The 17,307-nt window shown below is 42.8% G+C and overlaps 1 protein-coding gene across 4 annotated transcripts in view; it reads left to right on the top strand.

Moving 5' to 3' along the window:
- FAXC (failed axon connections homolog, metaxin like GST domain containing) overlaps positions 1-17,307 on the top strand; it is a 72,262-nt gene that overhangs the window by 13,995 nt on the left and 40,960 nt on the right. For all 4 annotated transcript variants that reach the window (XM_038554784.1, XM_038554785.1, XM_038554786.1 and 1 more), the window contains 2 exons: positions 5,244-5,440; positions 14,851-15,074. In XM_038554784.1, the coding sequence (XP_038410712.1) occupies positions 5,244-5,440; positions 14,851-15,074 (421 nt within the window). The remainder of the gene's footprint in view (positions 1-5,243; positions 5,441-14,850; positions 15,075-17,307) is intronic.

The raw sequence follows: 17,307 nt of genomic DNA, 5'->3' as shown, positions 1-17,307 counted from the left end.
AGTTAAGGAAAACTAAGTATTATTTTTAAAAGATAATGTTTTTATTTTAACAGTAATATAGCCAATTCTGAAAGACTGAAATTCGTGGAAAGATCATCTGTATCTCATACTATTGCCAATTACTTCAGATGTTTTTGTGTTTCTTTTTTAAATATTTTTAAACATTTATCTAATTTTTTAATTAGATATGATCATAGTATCTCTAAAGTGTTATCTCCTACTTTTCTTTTTAAAGATTTTATTTATTCATGAGAGACACACAGAGAGAGGCAGAGACATAGGTAGAGGGAGAAGCAGGCTCCTTGCGGGGAGCCCAGTGTGGGACTTGATCCCCAGGCCTGGGATCATGCCCTGAGCTGAAGGCAGATGCTCAACCACTGAGCTACCCAGACGTCCCTGATTTGAGAATTGTATACATTACAAAGTACTCACCACAATAAGCGTAGCTACCATCTGTTACCATACAAAATAATTACAATATTATTGACTATACTCTCTATGTTGTACTTTTCATCCCTATGATTGATTTATTTTATAACTGGAAGCTTGCACCTGTTAATCCCCTTCACCTATTTTGCCTAACCCCTACATCTCTTCCCTCTGGCAACCACCAGTTTGTTTTCTGTATTCATGAGTCTGTTTCTGGTTGGTTGGTTTGGTTGTTTTTTTAGATTCCACACATGATATGGTATTTTTCTTTTCTGTCTGGTTTATTTCATTTAGCATAATACCCTCTAGGTCTATCCATATTGTTGCAAATGGCAACATTTCATCCTTTTTTATGGCTGAGTAATATTGCATCCTGTCTGTCTGTCCATCTACCTATCTGTCCATCCCATATCTTATTTGTGCATTTGCTTATTGCTGGACACTTAGGTTGCTTCCATACCTTGGCTATTGTAAATAATGCTGCAATAAACATGGGGTACATATATCTTCAAATTAGTGTTTTGTTTTCCTTAGGTAAATACCTAGTACAGGAATCACTGGATTGTATGGTGTTTTTTTTTTTTTCTTGTAAAGATTTATTATTTATTTGAGGGAGAGAGCGGGCACGCAAGCACATGGTGGGAGGGGCAGAGGGAGAGAAAAAATCAAGCAGACTCCACACAAAGTGTGGAGCCCAACAGGGGGCTCAATCTCATGACCCTGAGATCACTACCTGAGCTGAAACCAAGATTTGGACACATAACTGTGCCATCCAGGTGCCCCTTGTTGAGGAACTTACATACTGTTTTCCATAGTGGTTGCACATTTAACATTCCCACCAACAGTGCATGAGGGTCTCCTTTTTTTCTACATTCTTGCCAATATCTATTGTTTCTTGACTTTTTTTATACGATTCTGGATGGTGTGAGATAATATCTCATTGTGGTTTTAGTTTGTATTTCCCTGACGATTAGTGATGTTGAGCATCTTTTCATGCATCTGTTGGCCATCTGTATGTCTTCTTTGGAAAAATGCCTGTGCAGGTTCTCTGACCTTTTAAAAATTAGATTTTTTTTTTTTTTAGTATTGAGTTATAGGAATTCTTTATTTATTTTGGATGTTAACTTCTTATTGGATATATCATATGCAAATATTTTTTTCCCATTTGGTAGGTAGCCCTTTTGTTTTGCTGATGGTTTCCTTTGCTGTGCAAAAGCTTTCTAGTTTGGGGATCCCTGGGTGGCGCAGCGGTTTGGCGCCTGCCTTTGGCCCAGGGCGCGATCCTGGAGACCCGGGATCGAATCCCACGTCGGGCTCTCGGTGCATGGAGCCTGCTTCTCCCTCTGCCTGTGTCTCTGCCTCTCTCTCTCTCTCTGTGACTATCATGAATAAATAAATAAAATCTAAAAAAAAAAAAAAAAGCTTTCTAGTTTGATGTAGTGCCAGTTGTTTATTTTCACTTTTGTTTCCCTTGCCTGAGGAAACAGATCCAGAAAAATACTGCTAAAGTTGATGTCCAACAGATTACTACCCATCTTTTCTTTTAGAAGTTTTATGGTCTCAGGTCTTATATTTAGGTATGTAATCTATTTTTAGTTTATTTTTGTGTGTAGCATAAGAAAGTTTTCTAGTTACATTCTTTTTTTTTTTTAATTTTTATTTATTTATGATAGTCACACAGAAAGAGAGAGAGAGGCAGAGACACAGGCAGAAGGAGAAGCAGGCTCCATGCACCGGGAGCCCGACGTGGGATTCGATCCCGGGTCTCCAGGATCACGCCCTGGGCCAAAGGCAGGCGCTAAACCTCTGCGCCACCCAGGGATCCCTAGTTGCATTCTTTTAATGTAGCTCTCTAGGTTTCCCAGGCACCATTCAATGAAAAGACTGTCTTTTTTCCATTGTATATTCTTACCTTCTTTCTTGTAGATTAGTTGGCCATTTAAGTATGGGTTTATTTCTAATCACTCTATTCTGTTCCATTGATTAGTGTGTCTATTTTTATGCCAGTACCCATACTATTTTGATTACTATAGTATTGTATAGTTTGAAATCAGGGAGTGTGATACCTCCAGATTCATTCTTCTTTCTTGAGATTGCTTTAGGCTGTTCAGGGTCTTTTATAGTTCTCTACACATTAGGATTATTCATTCTAGTTATTTGACAAATATTAACATTATTTTGTTAGGGATTGAGTTGAATCTATAGATTGCTATGAGTAGTATTGACATTTTAATAATATTAATGAATTCTTCCAATCCGTGATTGTGGTATATCTTTCTATTTATTTGTGTTGTCTTCAATTTCTTTCATCAGTGTCTTGTAGTTTTCAGATTTTTAGTCTTTCATGTCCTTGGTTAAATTTATTCCTAGGTATTTTTTTCTTTTTTGATGCAGTTGTAAATGAGATTTTCTTTTTTTTTTTTTTTAAGATTTATTTATTTATTCATGGGAGACACAGAGAGAGAGGCAGAGACATAGGCAGAGGGAGAAGCAGGCTCCTCACAGGTAGCCCGATTGTGGGACTTGATCCCGGATCCTGGGATCACGCCCTGAGCTGAAGGCAGACACTCAACCGCTGAGCCATCCAGGCATCCTGGATTGTTTTCTTAATATCTCTTTCTGCTAGTTCATTATTAATGTACAGGAATGCAACAGATATTTGTATATTAATGCTGTTTCTACAACTTTACTGAATTCATTTATTCTAATAGATTTTTCGGTGGAGCCTTTATGGTTTTCTATATATAGTATCAGGTCATCTACAAATAATGACAGTTTTACTTCTTACCATTTTGGTTGCTTTTTATTTCTTTTCCTTGTCTGATTTCTGTGGCTAGGATTTCCAGTACTATGTTGAATAAAAGTGGCAAGAGTGGACATCCTTGTCTTGTTCCTGATCTTAGAGGAAAAGCTGAAAGCTTTTCACCATTGAGTATGATGTTAGCTGTGGGTTTTTCATATATAGCCTTTATACAGTTGAGGTATATACCCTCTATACCCACTTCATTGAGAGTTTTTGTCATGAATGGATGTTGAATTTTGTCAAATACTTTTTCTGCCTCTAAAACTAACATTTTTGATGACAAAAACCTATAAGAACTTTCATTTCCATAAGAATCAATCATTAAGGGCAGCCCTGTTGGCACAGCGGTTTAGCGCTGCCTGCAGCCCAGGGTGTGATCCTGGAGACCTGGGATCGAGTCCTACATCAGGCTTCCTGCATGAAGCCTGCTTCTTCCTCTGCCTGTGTTTCTGCCTCTCTCTCTCTCTCTCTGAATAAATAAAAAATAAAATAAAATAAAATAAAATAAAATAAATCCCTTTAAAAAAAAGAATCAATCATTAATTTTTGTTACTCCAGTTTTTAAAAGGAGTCTAGATAAAAATGTACCAAATACTTGGGCGGGGGGGCATGGCCTAGAGGGAAAGGCAAAGGTACCAATGGTAATATTATAAGATGGGAGGAATATACACTGTACAATGGAAGCATGGAGGAAAGGAAGTAATGGTTGCACCTTGAGGAAATATTGTTCACCAACAAGGTGAACTTTGAACTAAATATTTTAGGATGGATATGACTTGGCAGAGGTTGGGAAAAGAGACTCCTATAAAAAGTAAAGAGTGCACAAAGTCAGAGAGGTGGCAAAGACCTTGATGTGTTCGGATGTGTGCAGTTGGAATTCAGAAGACTGGAGAGATTGATAGCAAAGAGGCTGGGTAGGTGGGCAGTGGCTAGGTGGTATAGGTCTAGACTGGTATGTGAAAGGGGTTAGAATAGATCCATTAAAAACCACTGGATAATTTTGAGCCATAGAGATCTTGCATCTCATTTGCATTTCAAACAGTTTCCTCTGATGTCAGTGTGTAGGATAGAATCCATCTGCAAATGACAAAAGTCCTGAAAGGGATGTGTTAGGTTGATATGGGTGATATCAAGAGTTAATCTGAAACAGGTACTATGTTATATGGTAAATTTACATCTTTAGTGTACAAATTACAAGAATATCTGATGTACTAACAACTTTTCGAGGTTTGTAACATTTCTTCTGGTCCACATCAAGGGGAATGTGTAGTGCCTGGCCAAGGAGTGGAGGCAGCAAATGTCACTCTAATTCCCAGTGTTCATAAAGTGTATGACTCCACACCCCCATTCCACTCCATCTGGGATCATGTCCTCTGAGACACTGTAAGATTCTAGCATGGGTGTAAATCAAAGGGGAACTTAGCACAGACACAGATTTCTGGGCACCATTCCCAGGCTTCTGATGCAGAGGTCTGGGCTGGGGCCCAGGAATCTACATTTTAACCAACACTAGAGTTGAGTCTGTTGGATGCACTTTCTTACACCTAAGTGTTATAATTTATGGGGCCACTTGTTTGCCATGGTATTAAGCATTATTCAAGCATAAGCTGCTGGGTTTCAGATGAGATCTTCGGTTAGTAGCCTCACCAGTGCAAGCCCCATTATGGCTTATTTTCACTGTTTTGCATTTGTGGCTTGTTCTTAACCTTTTTAACTAAACCAACTATTACCAAGATCATTTCAACACTACTTCTCCTCTCTGGTCTTTTTTGTAACAATATACCAGAGCTCATGATAAAATCTATGGGAGTAAAGTAATATCTTCATGTGAGGTATTTTTATTTCTCCAAGAGTAACTATTTGTTGTCTTAAAGAGTTTATGTGCTGAGTTCATTCACTTGAACAGTATAGTCACTATCAAATAAAGGGTTGGAATGTTTCTTTCTGTTAACCATACAGTGAAATTTAAATAAAACATTGCTTTTCTCTTTTTAAAATTTACTCTGCTTAGAATTATTTTGGTGGAAAACTTTCTGCTCAAGGGAAAATGCCTTGGATTGAATATAATCATGAAAAAGTTTCTGGCACAGAATTCATAATTGACTTTCTGGAAGAGAAACTTGGAGTGAATTTAAACAAAAACCTTGGCCCTCATGAAAGAGCCATCTCCAGAGCAGTGACCAAGATGGTGGAGGAGCACTTCTACTGGTGAGTCCCCCAGGCATGTTGGGTGAGTGCCCAGGGCCTGTCCCCAGCCTTTGGAGTAAGCCCAAGTTCTGTTTCACTTTTCAGACATTCCCCAGCCTTTTCAAAAATTTCTACATTCTGACCGACTTAGGGGTCAAAGTTATAACGGATAAGTTTCTAGGTATCTAGAAAAAAGGTAGACATTTTCTGTAGAGGCCTCGCTAACACATGTTTTAGGCTTTGTGGGGCCATGGATCTGTTGCAACTCCTTAAACTCTTCCATTGTAGTGCAAAAGCAACCATAGATGACATGGAAATGAAGAGCATGACTCTGTTTCAATGAAACAATAAAAACACTGACATTTGAATTTCATTTAATATGAAAAGTTATTCTTTTGATTTTTTTCCTCCAGCCATTTAAAAATGTATTTTTAATTTTTTAATTAATTAGTTAATGAATTTATTTTAGAGAAAGAGAAAGAGAGAGAGAGAGAGAGAGAACGAGTGCATGTGAGTGGAGGGAGGGGCAGAGGGAAAGAGGGACAGAGAGAATCCCAAGCAGACTCCACTCTGAGTACAGAGCCCAGCATGGGGCTCGATCTCATGACCCTGAGATCATGACCTGAGCCGAAACCAAGAGTTGGACCCTTAACCAAATGAGCCATCTAGGCACCCCTCCAACCATTTAAAAATGTAAAAACTTATTAGCCTATGGGCTGTGTTTGGCTGACCCCTGATTTAGACCTCACCTCACTGAGGTGAAGAGGATATTTCAACTGACTCTGCTCTTTACTAGTCCAAACTGCTGAATTAAAATACTATTATATCGGACACCCAGAGGAGGGAACAGAAGACTAAGTCAGGTTAGAAGTCTTAAGTGAAATGAATTATTCAAGCTTTGTAAAATTATTGTCAGTTTTCCTTAGACGACAAGAGCTTCTCTGTGTTCCAGAAGTAAAGTGTACTTCTGCTTTCTGAGTGCTCTTGTCCCGCCTGGCTGACCCCTAGGTTGCATCCCTTGTCTGAAGCCTCACACACTGCGTGGATGAGTTGCCTGTATTCTGCATGTGCCATTGTGCTGGCTGTGACATGTGAGTTAAACAGGCACAGGGCTTCTTGGCTTATAAACTCATCGTCATGTGGGATTTTTCCTTTTGTCTTTCATCCATTTCCTGGAGTTTTAGCACCTTTCTATACACCCCAGTAGATGAGTTTTCTCTATGATTTCTCTAGACTTATCTTGTTCCAAAGAGCTAATTAAGAATCGTTAAGCCCTCTTTTTTGGGCATTAATTGTTATTAAGGGGTCAGTTGCTCACCCAGTAGCTTTTGCCTCCTCCACACTTAGTGTGGGGTTGATTGTCGAAGGTCTTCCCTATCACCGTCCTATTTCATCAGTTCAGCTCTCTTTCTACATGGAAACTTGCTTGTTCTTTCTAAATGGAAAACTTGCTGTTCCCTCTCTTGGATTTTAAGTGACTCTCTATTTCTGTTTTCTTTTTCTGCTCACAGTCCTTGCCCCGTTTATCCCAGGGTAGATCCAAAGCACCGCTTCTTTTCCCCCCTCTCACTGTAGGGGTGAAGGGGGTGGGGGCAAGGAGGGAACCCAGCAGAGAGCAGAGGCAGGGGTGCAGATCAGCATGGTAGTAATCACAGACTCTGTGTTCCTGGAAAGCACCCAGGTCTTTTCTTTATGGTACTTGTGGAGAACTGATGGGGCTCCCATCTTCAAGAGCGCAGGAGTTACAGCATGGGCCAAGTGAATGACTGCATGTGGTGTGCTTAGTCTCAGGGAAAAGCCTGTGGGACAGAGCCCATCTCATCTCTTAAGAGGTTCTAGTCCCCACTTGGCAGCAATTGAAAGAAATGAAGAACCAGCACAGGGCCACCCTGACCCTCTGTGCCTTCTGTTGATGCAGCCCTCCAAAGTGCTACCTTGTTTGATTGATGGGCCCATTAATGCGGAGAGCTCTTGCTTTGTGAGCTGCATGGAAAGAAGCTGAAAGTCACCTTACATTTTCATTAGTACTTGCGCTACAACTCTTGATTTTTGTAGTGGTTCATAAAATGTACATTCCAGTTAGAAAGACTTTGATCCAGCAAGATTCCCAAGTACCAGCTGTCCCTGATTTTTTCTCTTGGTGTGTGGAGACGTTTTATATGTTTACTCCCTGGTAGAAATTCATCTTCTGCTCTTTCCCTTCCCTTCTCTCCCTTCAACAGCCCCAGCTAATACATGATGGGAGGCAGCTCTAGGTGGTGGAGGGAAAGGTATTGGGGGGTGGGAAGTGAGTGGGAGAGTTGGGAGGTGGTATCCTGGTGTGGAAGAATCTTAATTTTATGGACCATAAACACACAAGTGCTTGGGGGAGTTGCTTAGGTCGTACATAGACCTTTCTAAGGATAATTTTGTATCTGTAATCCACTTTTTAATTACATTTTGTAATTCAGAGCGGGAGCTAGCTACTGTGTCTCATTTGTGTCTCCTCAAAGGTTATTTTGAGGAAAATATAATGAAGGTGGGAGGTCAGGTCTTCTTCATAGAGATAAAAATATCCAGTGAACTTTCTTTCTTTTTTTTTTTTTAAAGATTTTATTTATTTATTCATGAGAGACACACACACACAGAGAGGCAGAGACACAGGCAGAGGGAGAAGCAGGCTCCATGCAGGGAACCTGACGTGGGACTCGATCCCAGGTCTCCAGGGTCATGTCCTGGATTGAACGCGGCACTAAACCACTGAGCCACTGGGCTGCCCTCCAGTGAACTTTCAAAGAAAAATTCCCAATTCCTTCAATTCCCTTCAGTCCCTAGCAGCAGAAGGAAAAGCAAACCTTCCTCTGTTTCATAAGGTTTCCTAACCTTTAGCTATCTTCTTGCTTTGGGGAGACTTTGAACAGGCATTCCCTAGAGCTCTAAATCCCAAAGGAGAAAAGACACCTGTCCCTCCAGTAAGAAAATGCCTGAGGCAGAGTTTGTGGACACTCCTTGTCAGGTTCCTCTCCTGCTCCCCACTTTCTTGTCTCAGAGGCCACACACAGAATGTGCACCCATGGAAACTGGGGCCAGCATGAGGAATGGACCACCCTATATAGGAAAATATTACAGGATGAGATTTTCATTAGAGCTTGTTAAATTCTAACAATCTGAGCTCCAAGGTGTGTCTGTGTTTACAGCGGAGGAGATGAAATCCACTGTTTGAATCAATTGATTCGAATTATCTGGAGTTTTCAGATATGTTTATTTTGGTCCAAAATTGCAAGAACGCTCCAGGTGTGATATTTCTGAAAAGCGAAGACAATGGAAAGCTGGCATTGTTACGTAAATACCATCACATCATCCTGGGGCTCTGCTTCAGGTTTGGTCAAATAAGCACACTTAGCTATAACGAGTTTTTCTTGAACTTGAAATCCATACCAGTATGTCCCACTTGCATAACTATGATTGAACATGGAGAAGACAGGTTTCTATCCTCTTTGTTCCACTGAGTGCTTAAGTTAGATCCAACGCATGGAAGTTGGTATAAAGGGAAATACGAGAGACACGGGGTCAAATTAGTGGAATGAAATTGAGCTCTGGTAACAGACACTACAGCTTCATCTATATGACACACTAGTGCGCCAAGAGTCTTATAGCCCCACAAGGAAGTGTGTAGCGCACTGTGGTCAGGCCATACCACTTTGACCCATTAAAATATAGGTGTTGGAACAAATTTGCATCTAGGCTGGCCATGATTTTTCAATTTTGAGGTTGGCTTTTGGTATAGTTTCACTAATTGGGGAGGTGGAGTCCTTACTAAAATGACTTACCCAAAATCTTGTCTAAAAGCCTGGAGTCTCTCTCCATGATTAAAACTGGATTAATGTGATCCCCTCTTCCCTGTTCCCCTTGCCCCCTGATTTCAGATGTAGTGAAAGGTCCTGCTTGGAAGGGTTAGTCTAGGGGCTGTGCAACTCGGTGGAATCATAGAAGCTTATCATACGCTCTTGCACCCCCATGCATTTAGAAGACAACCGAAAGATGACAGGATGTAGCAGGATATGGAGAAAGGCATCTGTGGTCAGGAAGGCCACATGCTGAGACTCAGTCATCAAACAGTAGATTCCGAGGGTTGCAGTTTTCCACATGTTAGCATGATCTCTGCTATGGGCCAGGCCTCATGTTAGGTTATAACAAGAGAGATCTTCATTGAAACATCAGGGGTCAGCGCTTCTTTCCTGTACTCTTGATCTCCTTTAAAAATGTTGAACAGTATTTATTCTTCTGTTCTGACTAGGATAATCAATTTTTAAGAGAAACCTTGACCCCGTTTTGCAGAAGAGATCCGGTACATCATTTGTGATAAAGGAAATGAGAATCAACTTTCTGAAAGAGGTTCTCAGAATGATGAATTAATTGTTCAGCTTAGTCTAGTTTCCAAACTGGCTCTCCCTGCCCTTGCCGGTTGATGATTCACGACTCCTCATGGAGTGGGCTCTTCCCAGTAGAGAGTGACGCGGGCCTCAGAAGAGAACAGTCAGCCCCTTCTTCATTCTTCAAAGGCATTTCTGTTTTTCCTTCGTCCTATTTAAATATTGTCAGCCCTTAGAAACACTACTTAGCAGTAGCTGGCTCAGGAGTAAAGCTTTTTTTACCATTCAATCAATAATTCATTCTTTCAGTAAACTTAATGAATGACTCCTAGTGGCCATACTCCATGCTGGATGGGGGGAAGCAAGACACTGTCTCCGTCCTCAGGTGACTCACAGGCTGAGGGAGACATTGACCCATCATAATGGTGGGTGCTGGGGGAAGAGTTTGAAGACCTGAGGAAAGGCAGCCAGCACCTGCTGGAGTGATGGGGGAAAGGCTTTCCCAGAGGAGATGGTACCCCAACAGAAGCTGGGGACTGTCAGGGCTGGGTGAAAGGGGCTGGGTGGCAGGGGATTAGGATATCTAGGCAGAGAGAGCAGCATCTGCCAAAGTTTAGACGCAAGACAGAGGAGCCTGGGGAGACACAGGTGGTTCTGTGTGGCAGGTACACAGGAGGCAGTGCAGGGGGATGGGGCCAGGGGATGGCCAGCCGTGCCTGGGTGAGACTGTAGGAGGGCTGCGTGCCAAGCTAACGGGCTATGGGGAGTTAATGAATGACTCTGAGGATCAGCCTGATGGGATTAGATTTGTGTTTTAGGAGATCTTTGTGGCTGCCTTGGGACAAATGGCTTGCTGAAGGGCATGGACGGGATGTCAGGAGATCTGCTAGGAGACTGCTGTGCTTAGGGGTTGAGAAATGATGGAGGCCTGAGCTACATGATAATCGAGTTAGAGAAAAGGACAGATTCACAGGGTGACTGGCTTGTCAGGAGTGAGGGATAGAGAGCAGCAAAGAACACATCCTGGGGTTCTTACGGGCTTGGGTGAGGAGAGACAGATTCAAAGGAAAGGAAGATCATTGAGTCCAGTTTTGGATATAGGCTTTGCAGTTCCCAAGGACCCCTCACAGAGATCCCTGGGTGTCAGGACAAGGGTCTGGGCTGGGTATGGGTTTGGGAGTCATCACTTTGAAATCATGGGTGTGAATTAGATCATGCCATGACGGTGGAGTAAGAAGTAGGAAGAATGGTGATGAAAATCTTGGGAACTTGCATGAACATGCAGGAAAAGCAGTAGAGAGCTTTAGAGAGTAAGCCAGGGGAGAGCTCTTCTACAAGAGACACCAACAGCGTTACATGTTGAGGAGAGTTCAAGAAAGATAAATAAACAAGGAAGGTTTATGGGCACTGGGATGGCTCATTCAGTTAAGTGTCTGACTCTTGATCTCAGCTCAGGTCTTGATCTCAAGGTCATGGGTTCAAGCCCCATGTTGGGCTCCATGCCCAGCATGGAGCCTACTTGAAAACAAAAAATAAGGAATGTTTATTTGGATTTTGCAACAAGGAGGTGTCATTGATTTGGATGAGAATAGTTTTGGTCAAGTACGAATAGTTTGCTGGAAGCTTGGTCACGGAAGGAGGTGGGTTCTTGGTTGTGAGAATATGGAAGTGTGTGTAAATGAGGTTTGCTGCCTGTAGTGATTGATTTAGGATCCCATGAATTACTTGTTCTCTTTGGTATTTAAAGTTTGTACCCTTCATAGGGGTTGTACACTTCATAGGGGTTGACCCTTACACAGCCTGCCTGGCCCTCATTTGCTTCTCTTCCCTGACACTGGGCTCAGGATTAGGCACAAGGAGTGAAAGAGGGAAGAAGTCAAGGAGCAGGGTGGCAAAGAGAAGAGAGGAAGACCAGACAGTTTCTTTTTTTTTTTTTTTTTTTCAGACAGTTTCTTAGGTTACCTCTAGCTGCAAAATTCCAGATCAACCTAGTGTTCCTCCTTCTGTGCCCTCCATTCAACCCACTAATGCAGGCAGAGAACCTTACACCATTGTATTGGTGGGGTCTCCTCCAGCTTAGCTGTGTGGCCCAGAACAGCTACCTCTTCCATCCCCATCTGCTACTTGAATTCATTAGTTGTGCAAAGCTCTCTCTCCATCACTGCATCCTCATCCTGTGCGCATGCCCCCATTTCCTGCTTGATGGTGGAAACCGGAGTCACTAGGCAGGAATTCTGAACCTCTCTGCAGCCCCTTCTCTTACAACATTCTCCACCTCTCTTCTTCAGAGCAAGGGGCGTCTCTATTTCTCTCTATGCTGGCCCTTCCAGCCTTGCCTTCTCACCTTCTAATTTGCCCTTGACTTGTGTAAGCCTTATACCTAACACCACACCTTACCCTAGAAACTTCCTTAGGTGACGTGACCCTTCTCCTCTGACAGCTTTAGCACTCACACTGACAAACCCTCACCCACAAATTCTCTATCTTGAGTCTAAAACTATCTCCTGAGTCCTCAACCTCTGGAAATTCTCACTTGGGGGTTCCATGGGATCCTCAAATGAAACCGTTTGATGTGTCTTTCATCATCTAAATCTGTGTGTCTGCCCTTATTGGTTAATGACATTATCATCCACTCAAGTCATCAGCCTGAGAGAAAATACCTAATCTCTCCTTATACCTAATCCATTGATCAGTAGACTCTTTCTCATATTCCAGAGTTTCTCCTCTGCATTCCCTGCACACCCTCCCACCACCTCTACTATTGCCCTTGTCCTTAGGTCTTGCCATAGTCTTCCAAGCAGCCTTCCCTCCCAGTGCTTTCTCCATTTGCAGCCCTTCCTTCATATTGCCACAAACCTGATTATGTTTCTTGACCCCTTATCGCTTTTCAGTGGTTAAAGCTCACCACCCTTTGTCTCAGGCCCATCCAGATCTGGTCCTGGCCCACCCTTCCAGCCTTTACTCTTAGCTGCTTCCCAAGGCATCCTTGTACCCACCCCAGCCAGTGCTCCTCATGCATACCATTCCTCTTCTGCTCTGCCTGGTGAGCTTCTGCTCATCCTTTGGGATCAGTTATGATTATGATAAAATCTGTGTAATCCATCTACGAAGAATACATATATATTTTTCACATCAACCTGTCAGTTTGGAGCCACCACATTCCTCATTTTTACTCTTTTGGTGCTTCCTAAATGCTGTTATGACCTAGCTATGCTTATTTGGGGATAATTTAGTTTTATTCTCAGTTCATGGACTTGCAGAATAATCAAGGATGGGATAGCTCTTTTCTGTGTGCCTTTCAGTCTAGTACAATTAGAATCAAAGAGCTGAATTATTCTAATAGAATATGAAAATTGATACTTTAATTACTACAGGTGTAGAAAGAAGAACAAACAGGAAAGTATTTAGTTTGCATGTTTACAAAGAATTTACTAGAGTAAATGTGAGATCTTTTATATCAAAAGATCCATTGACTTCTCTGACTGTATGTATTAGTTACCACTGCGATGTACTTTTTCCTATTTTCAGCAAAATTCATTTCTTGACTCAAGACTTTATTTTGAGAGATTTATAAAAAAACAAGTATAAAGCTCTCTAACAAGATTTGTAGGCATTATCTTAAAAAATAATAAGAGTAATGGGTACAGTACAGAGAATTATGTTGAAATTGGTTGTAGGACTTCAGGAATCCTAAATCAGGAATGCTTAAAAATTTTTAGGGAAATCTGTTTTTTATTTTTATTTTTTGTAGAAGAACGAACACTGGAAAGAATAAAACTATATAAGATGATCAACATTTCAGGGACTTTTTTTTTCTTTAAAAAAATTGAGGTGGAAAAGTAGTTATAATGTATTGTAATTCCTTGTGTTCTCTCTGTAAAAATGTTTTTCACTCTTCTGATTTTTTCAAAATGGCCATTATTTCTATATCGACCAACATAGGAGGAGAGATGACTGTCAGTACATCTTTTATTGCTCATTATGGGGAAAAACTAAAATATCTTATGTGGGCACTCCTACAGCTACGTTTTTCTCAGCCTTCAGGAGAAAACCCTTTTAACTTCTGTCTACCAACACTATTAGCCATAGAAACATTCCTGCAATTGCACAGGTTCAGAGACCAACATCAGTCAAGGCCTGAGTTCTGTAGCCAGCATACCACGCAAACAGGGAAGAGCTGCTGAGCTATCTGTGTATGTCCCATGGGAACACCGGGAGAGTTTGCCACAAGCACCACCCAGATGGGAAAAATGACTCAACTGAGTTCCTTCGGTATTTGTGTTCACTTTAGAGTTCTGGAGAACAAACTGAAACAGTTCTCCAGACTTTCTGGAGAGCAAATAATATACATAATATTTACACTTTGTGTAGTTTATACTAAACACAGACAAGTATATCTCCTCCCTACTCCTCTGTCAAAAAGGCAAAAACCTTTTGAAAAAGCTCTTTGATGTTGTAAAATATAAAATGCATTTAAAAAACCCCACATTCACTAATTGTCCAAAATAAAAAAAATGCAGCTTACTTTTACTTAACACAGAGCATATACCTGCATATATATATGCAGACATGCATATATAAGACATATATAAGCAGAACTCTGCTTGCAGAGTTGATTGTGCATAACCATGACTTAGATCAAAAAAGACAAGGAAGCCAGCACTGCAGTCACTGTGCCTCCTTCCTCTTGTCCCCATAGGTATGCACTGTTCTGCCTAAAAACCTTTTGAAGTGGGTTTCTACTGTTTTCCGTGGGGTTGCCTAGGCGGAAGCAGGAGCTCGGCCTTGGGGAGGTGGGGGGGTGGGGGCGTGGATCTGAGGGTGGGTGCCAGGAGAGGTTGGTGGAATTGTAGCATGGCATCGTTATCTGGATTTGTTTTAGTCTCTCTTGCAGACCTGAAGCCTAGGCATTGACCAGAAACTGTTGTAACATGTGCCATGCAGACTGCTCTTTGTGAAAGCTGCTCTGGCTCATTTCCTCCAGAGTGTGCTCCCTCCTGACACACTCACTGGAAATGGACTCTGTGGAGCGGACGTGTGTCTAATGCCCAGTAGTAACCTGTTTCCACACAATTCCAGGACGTTAGCTTATTGCCAGTGGGTGGACAATCTCAATGAGACCCGGAAGATGCTCTCTCTTAGTGGTGGCGGTCCCTTCAGTAACCTGCTGAGGTGGGTCGTGTGCCACATAACGAAAGGAATTGTGAAACGCGAGATGCACGGCCACGGCATTGGCCGCTTCTCAGAGGAAGAGATTTACATGCTGATGGAGAAGGACATGCGGTCCTTGGCAGGGCTTTTGGGTAATGTACCACACCTTCTATTCTATATTTTATATCCTTACTTTTTTGCATGATTAGTAAAGCACTGTTAGTTGACTGATTTAAAGTTTCATTTGGGTTGGTTTCTTTGCACACGTAGGTCGCAGTCCCACCATTTAACCAAGTCCCCTGTTTTCAGGAGCAAGCGTCTCTCCTCTTGATCTCTAGTGCCAGGCAGTCTAGTGTGTCGAGGCCCACGCCAGGAGAACGTAGGACGGGGTTCGGCCTGACTGCCTGGCTGGAAGTGCTGCTGGCCACTCGGAATGTGTTGTGAGCCAAGGGTGATTCTGAGCAAGGAAGCTCTTCTGTTTATACACAGGCCAGGGTGAAAGGGCTGCTTGGTAACACATCTGCTTGCAGAGTTGATTGTGTATCCATGGACGTCGAGCTGCTAGAAAGGCTGGCAGTGCTGGTTCTGACCCATTCCGGGCGCACGTGCCACGTTGGCATCTCTCACCCCTACGTTTCCATTGGTAATCTTAGTCGTCTTCTAACTAGCACGTTGTGAGTCTTCTGATTTTGTGTTTATTGCCCATGGTAGGTTTAGCTGTGCTTGGGAAGCCCCTCAAAGAGAAGCCTGGAGCAGCCTGTGTCTGGGTGGGCAAGGCTACCGAGAGCGGAGTTAGGTGTCCTTGCTCACCTTGTTGGCTAGAGGTGGCCGGGCTGATGTGACTCTGTGCTGGTCAGAGCTCAAGTCTTAGCTGTTAGTTGTCAGTTCAGAAACACATCACTTGAATTCAGGAGCTTCTGTGTGTGAAATGATGGTTTCTCTTGGGGACAACTAATGTGCAGGGAGCCAAGCCCTCTATGAGACTAGTCATGTGACCTGGCCCCTTGGGACCGCGTATTTCTCCTGGGGAAGGTGGGCTTTTGCTATCTTTTGGCATCCTCATTTCCATTCTAGAGCGTATTGTATTCTTCACCTCCTCTAGGGAGTGGGATTTGGGGTTTGTTTTGTTGAAACCCATGTAGTGCTCCAGGAACTGGGGGCTGTGCTAGGTAGGACCCGCCCCCTGCAGGGTGACTCACTCTGACTGGCTCCTTCCCTATTCTGGACTCCAGATGCTTACTGGGCCTGGTGTCCTCCCCTGAGCCCTGGCCTGCCGGTGGAGATCCCAACAGCAGATCTAGCTCTCGGCCAGCTTTGGTTTGTGGGGATGGGGTTGATGCTATCCAGACCTTCTGGTGCTCTGCCTTTCTAGGCCCCAAAGGGCCTGCCTGAAGGAGGTGTGAGTAGAATTAGCTTCAAGTTCACTTTGTTCCCATGGAAACAGTACTGGACTCGCAGCCTCACAAGAACGTGGGCCATTTCCTCCTTAGGGAGCAGCTTATCTGCTCCCAGCTTCCTTTCCAGCTCACACTGTGGGGAGCCCCGGCAAGCCAGATACTGAGTCCTCAAAGTTAAGCCAGAGATTATGCCAGTAAAGTGCTGTTTTTTTCTAAAAACTTCATAGTGTTGGTTCCTTAACCAGGGAGGGGTGATCATCACTTTTCTGGAGCACTTCTGGTTGGGAGAACCAGGGAGCAGGGGGACGGTGAAAAGAACAATGATAACTGCCCACATTTCTCTGACACTTAATGACTTAGCAAAATGCTTCTTCCCCAATTACGGTGAGATGGGAGATAGATTATTGTCAGTAGCTAGGTTGGATACCTGGCAAGTATTCCAAACACCATCAAGTCTAGATGGTTTCCTGAGATGAGACATTGATTCGGCTACTTGAAAAGCAGGAGTTTGCTGGAGTTCTCTTCCATGGGCGGGCCTGGAGAACACTCTAGGCTCTCATAGGAGAAGCACTTTTGTTGCCTTTGGGGAGGGAGAGGCTCTTTGGCTGAACATCAGAGATGTGGCCTGTTTGTTTGTTTTAGAGCCTATGAGCTAAGAATCATTTTTACATTATTAAAATGTAAGGGAAAAAATGCAACAGAGATCAAATGTGGCCCAGAAAGCCCAAAATATTTATCATCCAAAGCTCCATAGAAGTTTGCTGACCTCTGCTCTAAATGAGTACCCATGTTTAGGTTGGGCTGTGACAGGTTCCCTGACAGAGATCTGTGCTTGGTGCTCTGGAGACATGGCAGGAGCAGGGGTGAAATGGGGTGGAGAGCTTGGGAGGGCCAGAGAAGAGGCGGCAGTCATGTGGCCTCAGAAGGTAAACAGTTGTCCCAAGGAAGAAAATAAGGAGGAACCGTCTGGGCAAATCATAAGAAAAGG

Source organism: Canis lupus, chromosome 12, assembly GCF_011100685.1.
Source record: "Canis lupus familiaris isolate Mischka breed German Shepherd chromosome 12, alternate assembly UU_Cfam_GSD_1.0, whole genome shotgun sequence".
NCBI classification, from domain to species: Eukaryota; Metazoa; Chordata; class Mammalia; order Carnivora; family Canidae; genus Canis; species Canis lupus.
The sequence above is the reverse complement of the archived record's forward strand: the minus strand, read 5'-3'. Positions and strand labels throughout refer to the sequence as shown.